General features: G+C 38.9%; 1 protein-coding gene across 1 annotated transcript in view; it reads right to left on the bottom strand.

Moving 5' to 3' along the window:
• Nucleotides 1-754: 754 nt before the first annotated feature.
• tpp2 (tripeptidyl peptidase 2) overlaps nucleotides 755-4,409 on the bottom strand; it is a gene marked incomplete in the record, with an annotated part of 27,056 nt that continues 23,401 nt past the window's right edge. Inside the window, 5 exon segments of the mRNA XM_014003043.1 lie at nucleotides 755-1,983; nucleotides 2,058-2,177; nucleotides 3,506-3,749; nucleotides 3,842-3,972; nucleotides 4,046-4,142. Of these exon segments, the coding sequence (XP_013858497.1) occupies nucleotides 1,894-1,983; nucleotides 2,058-2,177; nucleotides 3,506-3,749; nucleotides 3,842-3,972; nucleotides 4,046-4,142 (682 nt within the window).

The raw sequence follows: 4,409 nt of genomic DNA, 5'->3' as shown, positions 1-4,409 counted from the left end.
ACGACTTAGCTATCTCGCAACTACGACTTAGCTATCTCGCAACTACGACTTAGCTATCTCGCAACTACGACTTAGCTATCTCGTAACTACGACTTAGCTATCTCGTAACTACGACTTGGCTATCTCGTAACTACGACTTGGCTCTCGTAACTACGACTTAGCTATCTCGTAACTACGACTTGGCTATCTCGTTATTACGACTTAGCTGTCTTGTAACTACGACTTGGCTATCTCGTTATTACGACTTAGCTGTCTTGTAACTACGACTTGGCTATCTTGTTATTACGACTTAGCTATCTCGCGTAATTGTGACACAATTTAATAAAATTGACTTGATGCTAACTCATAATTATAACTTAGTATCTCATCACATTAAGATGTTTTCTTGCAATTACAACACAACTTTCTTGTAACTACAACTTAGCTATCTTGTAAATATGACTTTGCTATCTTGTAATTACAACTCAGCTACCTCGTAATTACGACTTAGCATCTCAATGATGAGATGCAATCTTGCAATTACAACATAACTTTCTTGTAACTATGACTCAGCCATCTCGTAATTACGACTCAGCTACCTCGTAATTATGACATAGCATCTTGTAATTTTGACATAATTTATTAAAATTATGACTTGATGCTATCTCATTACAACATAGCTTTCTAGTAATTACAATTTAGCAACCTCAATATTGTGAAACTGAGATAGGACCTCATAGCATTTAACAATAATGACACAGCGAAGTCGTAAAAATGAGATTCAATTTTTTTCATTTGATTGACAGAAATGCTTCCTCAACAGGCTGCCACTGTTCGAGACTCAAAATTGTGAGAAAAATCAACAAATTTTCTGCCGCCGTCTCTCCAAATCCTGAGAAATCACAACCAGCGAGTCACGTGGCCTCATTTTACGCCACAGATTTTTGAAACTCAAACCCTTTTTTGTGAGWATCGATGGCTTGCACAACTGTATTCTAGGTCGTGAACATTATTTTGTTACACAGGTTTAATAATTTAAAAAGTTACTCTTTTCGTCCACTTCAGCTGTTTTTGTAGATAAGCAAACCTGTGGGGTTGCTGGCAGCCTGTTTGCTAAGCAATAAAYACATTTTTAAAATTAACTACGGCAGAGTCGGACCACTTAAAAAAAAAGGTTTATCTCGCGAATGTTGTTGGCCAACCAGTGGAAGCCCAGTGAGACACCTTGAGATGTGGTTTTATGAGAACAGYTCGACGAATAGGAGTCCTGCGGCTGCAGCTTTGACGCCGGATCCACGAGGCCGACGAGTAAAAACCACCTGGAGGCTCCGAACCGCGCAGCTTCTTCACAGTTTCCATCCCATCAGAAAAGGTAAGGTACATGAAGAAAGGCACCTCGACACTGTTTTCATGTGTGAAGACAAACAAAGACTGGACTATTAAAGTGGCAGGAACAAAAACAATGAAAAGGTTCGGTCGTTCCGTTAAGCAGCAGGCAGAGTCTGTTTGTTCCGGTCCGTCTTAAAGTCTCTTTCCGAAGCAGAAACCAGTTCTTCTTCAAGGACTTTGAAGCATCCCTGGTGTCCAAACTGTCAGGTTTTTACAGTATTTACAAAGAAAATAAAAAAATATTCAAATAATTAGTCCTGAAAGCATGGGATGGGTGGATTTGACAGTTTTTAAACATTTTTAACTCAAATTTTTTGTTGYTTGGATGCAAAGGAGTAAAGGAGGTGAAATCTGGTTCCATCATCTTCGCAACCCTCAAATAAAAACCTTTTATTTTGGCGCTAAAACATATAAATAAATCAAACAAACAGTCGGGAGGCAGCTGGTTGTGGGCCACGAGTTCCTGAGGGGCGTGATATCTGGGACTGGGTTCGGTCGTCTATGTGTGTGTGTCTGTTTGTGTGTTTAAAAGGGTGTGTAGTCTGCAGGGTACATGACGGGGAGCCAGTTCTCGCTGAAGGTGGAGTAGTGAGTCCATCCCAGGTGTTGCATGAGCTGGAACCAGAAGAGAGAGGTTTTCAACAACAGAAGCACAGAGGAGCAGGTTGGCACCGAGCGCTTCACTCTACCTGGATGCAGTTCTTCATGTTCTCTTTGCTCGGCTTCTCCTCCAACATTTTAGAGGCGTATTTTAAGGCTCGGCCAAACATCTTGTTGGCCAGGGCGTGTTTGTACGAAAACATTAAAACCTGAAAAAAAAAAAGAACCTTTAAATGTTTTTCTTACTTTAACACACAGCTTACCTTCACCTTTATTTATTTTTTCAACAAATAATCATCAGAACTTAATTATCAACCTGAAAATCTGGTTTTCATGACTCAGCATTCACAGTTTACCTCTTCAGAGTTTCTTCCAAACTTTCATCAGTTTAAACTATTTATTCATCAAAATGTTCAGTTAATTCAACAGATGATTGCCATGACGTTAGCTTTTGTAACTTTTACTTTTTAAYACATATAAGGTTTTATTTAAATAAACAGGGATCAGAATTGTAGAACAAGTTAGGTTTTAAGTTTTAGTATTGCAAATTTTAGCTATTAGCTACTGCTGTACCAATTTTAGCCTTTAGATATGRTTTTGCTAATCTTAGGTTTTAGGCACTGTTTGGCTGTTTTATTTTTATTTCAGCTTCTGTTTTGATGGTTTTACACAGTTTTGSTAATTATATCATGTAGCTGTTTGTTTTAGCTTTTAGCTACTSTACAGTATAAGCCACATTTAGGCTAATTCACCTTTTAGCAGAAGGTTTTAGCTTTTAGCTACTGCTTTGCTGTTAGCCATATTTGGGCAGATTAACATTTTAGCTGATGGTTTTTGAGTTTAGTTACTGTACTGCTGGTTATAGCCACATTTTGACTAATTTTWGCTTTTAGATGCCGTTTTAATTATACCTTTTAGCTACTGTTTTGCCAACTTTTGATTTCAGCTACTGTTTTGATGGTTTTACACAGTTTTGCTAATTTTATCTTGTAGATGTTTGTTTTAGCTTTTAGCTACTGTATTGCTGGTATTAGCCATATTTTGGCTAATTTAATTTTTAGCTGCAGGTTTTTGCATTTAGTTATTTTGTTGTTGGTTTTAGCCASACTTTGGCTAACTTTAGCTTTTAGATGTTTGACTAATTATACCTTTTAGCTACCATTTTGCTGGTTATAAACAGTTTTGCTTTTTTTAAATTTTAGCTGTTAATTTTAGCCTTTAGCTGTTGGTTTTAGCTTTCAGCTGCTGCAATTTTAGCTTTTAGATGCCGTTTTACCAATATTAGGTCTTAGCTATTGCTTTGCTAATTTCAGCTTTTAGCTACTGTTTTGCAGGATTTACGTTTCAGGTTTTGCTAATTTTAGCTTTTAGCTACTGTTTTACTGATTTTAGCTTTTAATTTTATTTTTGCTCACTGTAGCTTCTGTTCTGCTGATTTAAATTTTGGCACTTCAGTTTCAGCTTCTTTAAATTTTCAGCTGTTGTTCAGCTCTCAAGCTTAATCCTGCAGTTTATTTTTTCTAAAATATTCGCTCACCTTGGAGTCAGTTAGCTCCGCCCACTTCTGCACTTCCCAGAACGTGTCCATGAGTGTTTTTGCCACGTTCTGCAGGTCGTCGTCAGAACTCCCGGCCATTTGCTCTCCGGCGTCTTCCACCGATGCTTGCCCCGTGGCGGTGTTGGGGTCCTGCACGTTGGGGGGCAGCAGGAGCTGGTCGGCCAGAGCGCAGCCTCTCCTGCACAGAGCGTCCAGCAGAGACGCCTTCTGCTTCTCCATGTCCCTGAAAGACAGAAAGCTTGTCCTTCAGTCGGCAGCTTCACCCCAACATTAAATAAACATTTCTACATCAGGCTCCGCCTCCGCGTCGCGTACGTCTTGATGGAGGCGGCTTCTGGTCGAGGGTCCGTCTTCATGCTGAGGTAAACGGCGAGGGCGGTTTGATCGATGTGGGAAATGACGATGTCTGCCGCCGACACCACCTCCTTCAGACGCTTCAGACGCTCCTTCACATGAAAAACAAAAACTGTAAAAAAAAAAGATGTTTTTAAAAATTATAATCCAGTTTTTAAGTCTTACCTTCTCTGAGTCCAGCTGGTGCAGTCTTTGAACGTGCAGCGGGAGGTAATCCGAGTGGTTTTCCACCAACTCGTCGTAGATGTTGCTGGAGTCCAACCTGAGGAACCAAGATTAAAAGATTTTTCAAAAAAATGAAAGAAACGTATGGGATAAATCTTGTGCCAGCAGTAACTGAATTTGAATTGCTCAGATTGAATCTGTATGTGCATAATTTGAAATTTAATGCATTGGTTTGAAAATGAATTTTACTAAATTGAAACTGAATGTAAAGTTTTGAATTTGAATTAATTTGCGTTGAAACTGTATTTTGGTTTATTAAAACTTCAGTTTGACTACTTTCACTTTCAGTTCCATAATTCAGATG

The sequence above is a fragment of the Austrofundulus limnaeus genome, unplaced genomic scaffold (assembly GCF_001266775.1).
Source record: "Austrofundulus limnaeus strain Quisiro unplaced genomic scaffold, Austrofundulus_limnaeus-1.0 Scaffold16, whole genome shotgun sequence".
Classification (NCBI taxonomy): domain Eukaryota; kingdom Metazoa; phylum Chordata; class Actinopteri; order Cyprinodontiformes; family Rivulidae; genus Austrofundulus; species Austrofundulus limnaeus.
Note: the sequence above shows the minus strand (reverse complement) of the source record. Positions and strands in the feature narration are given on the sequence as shown.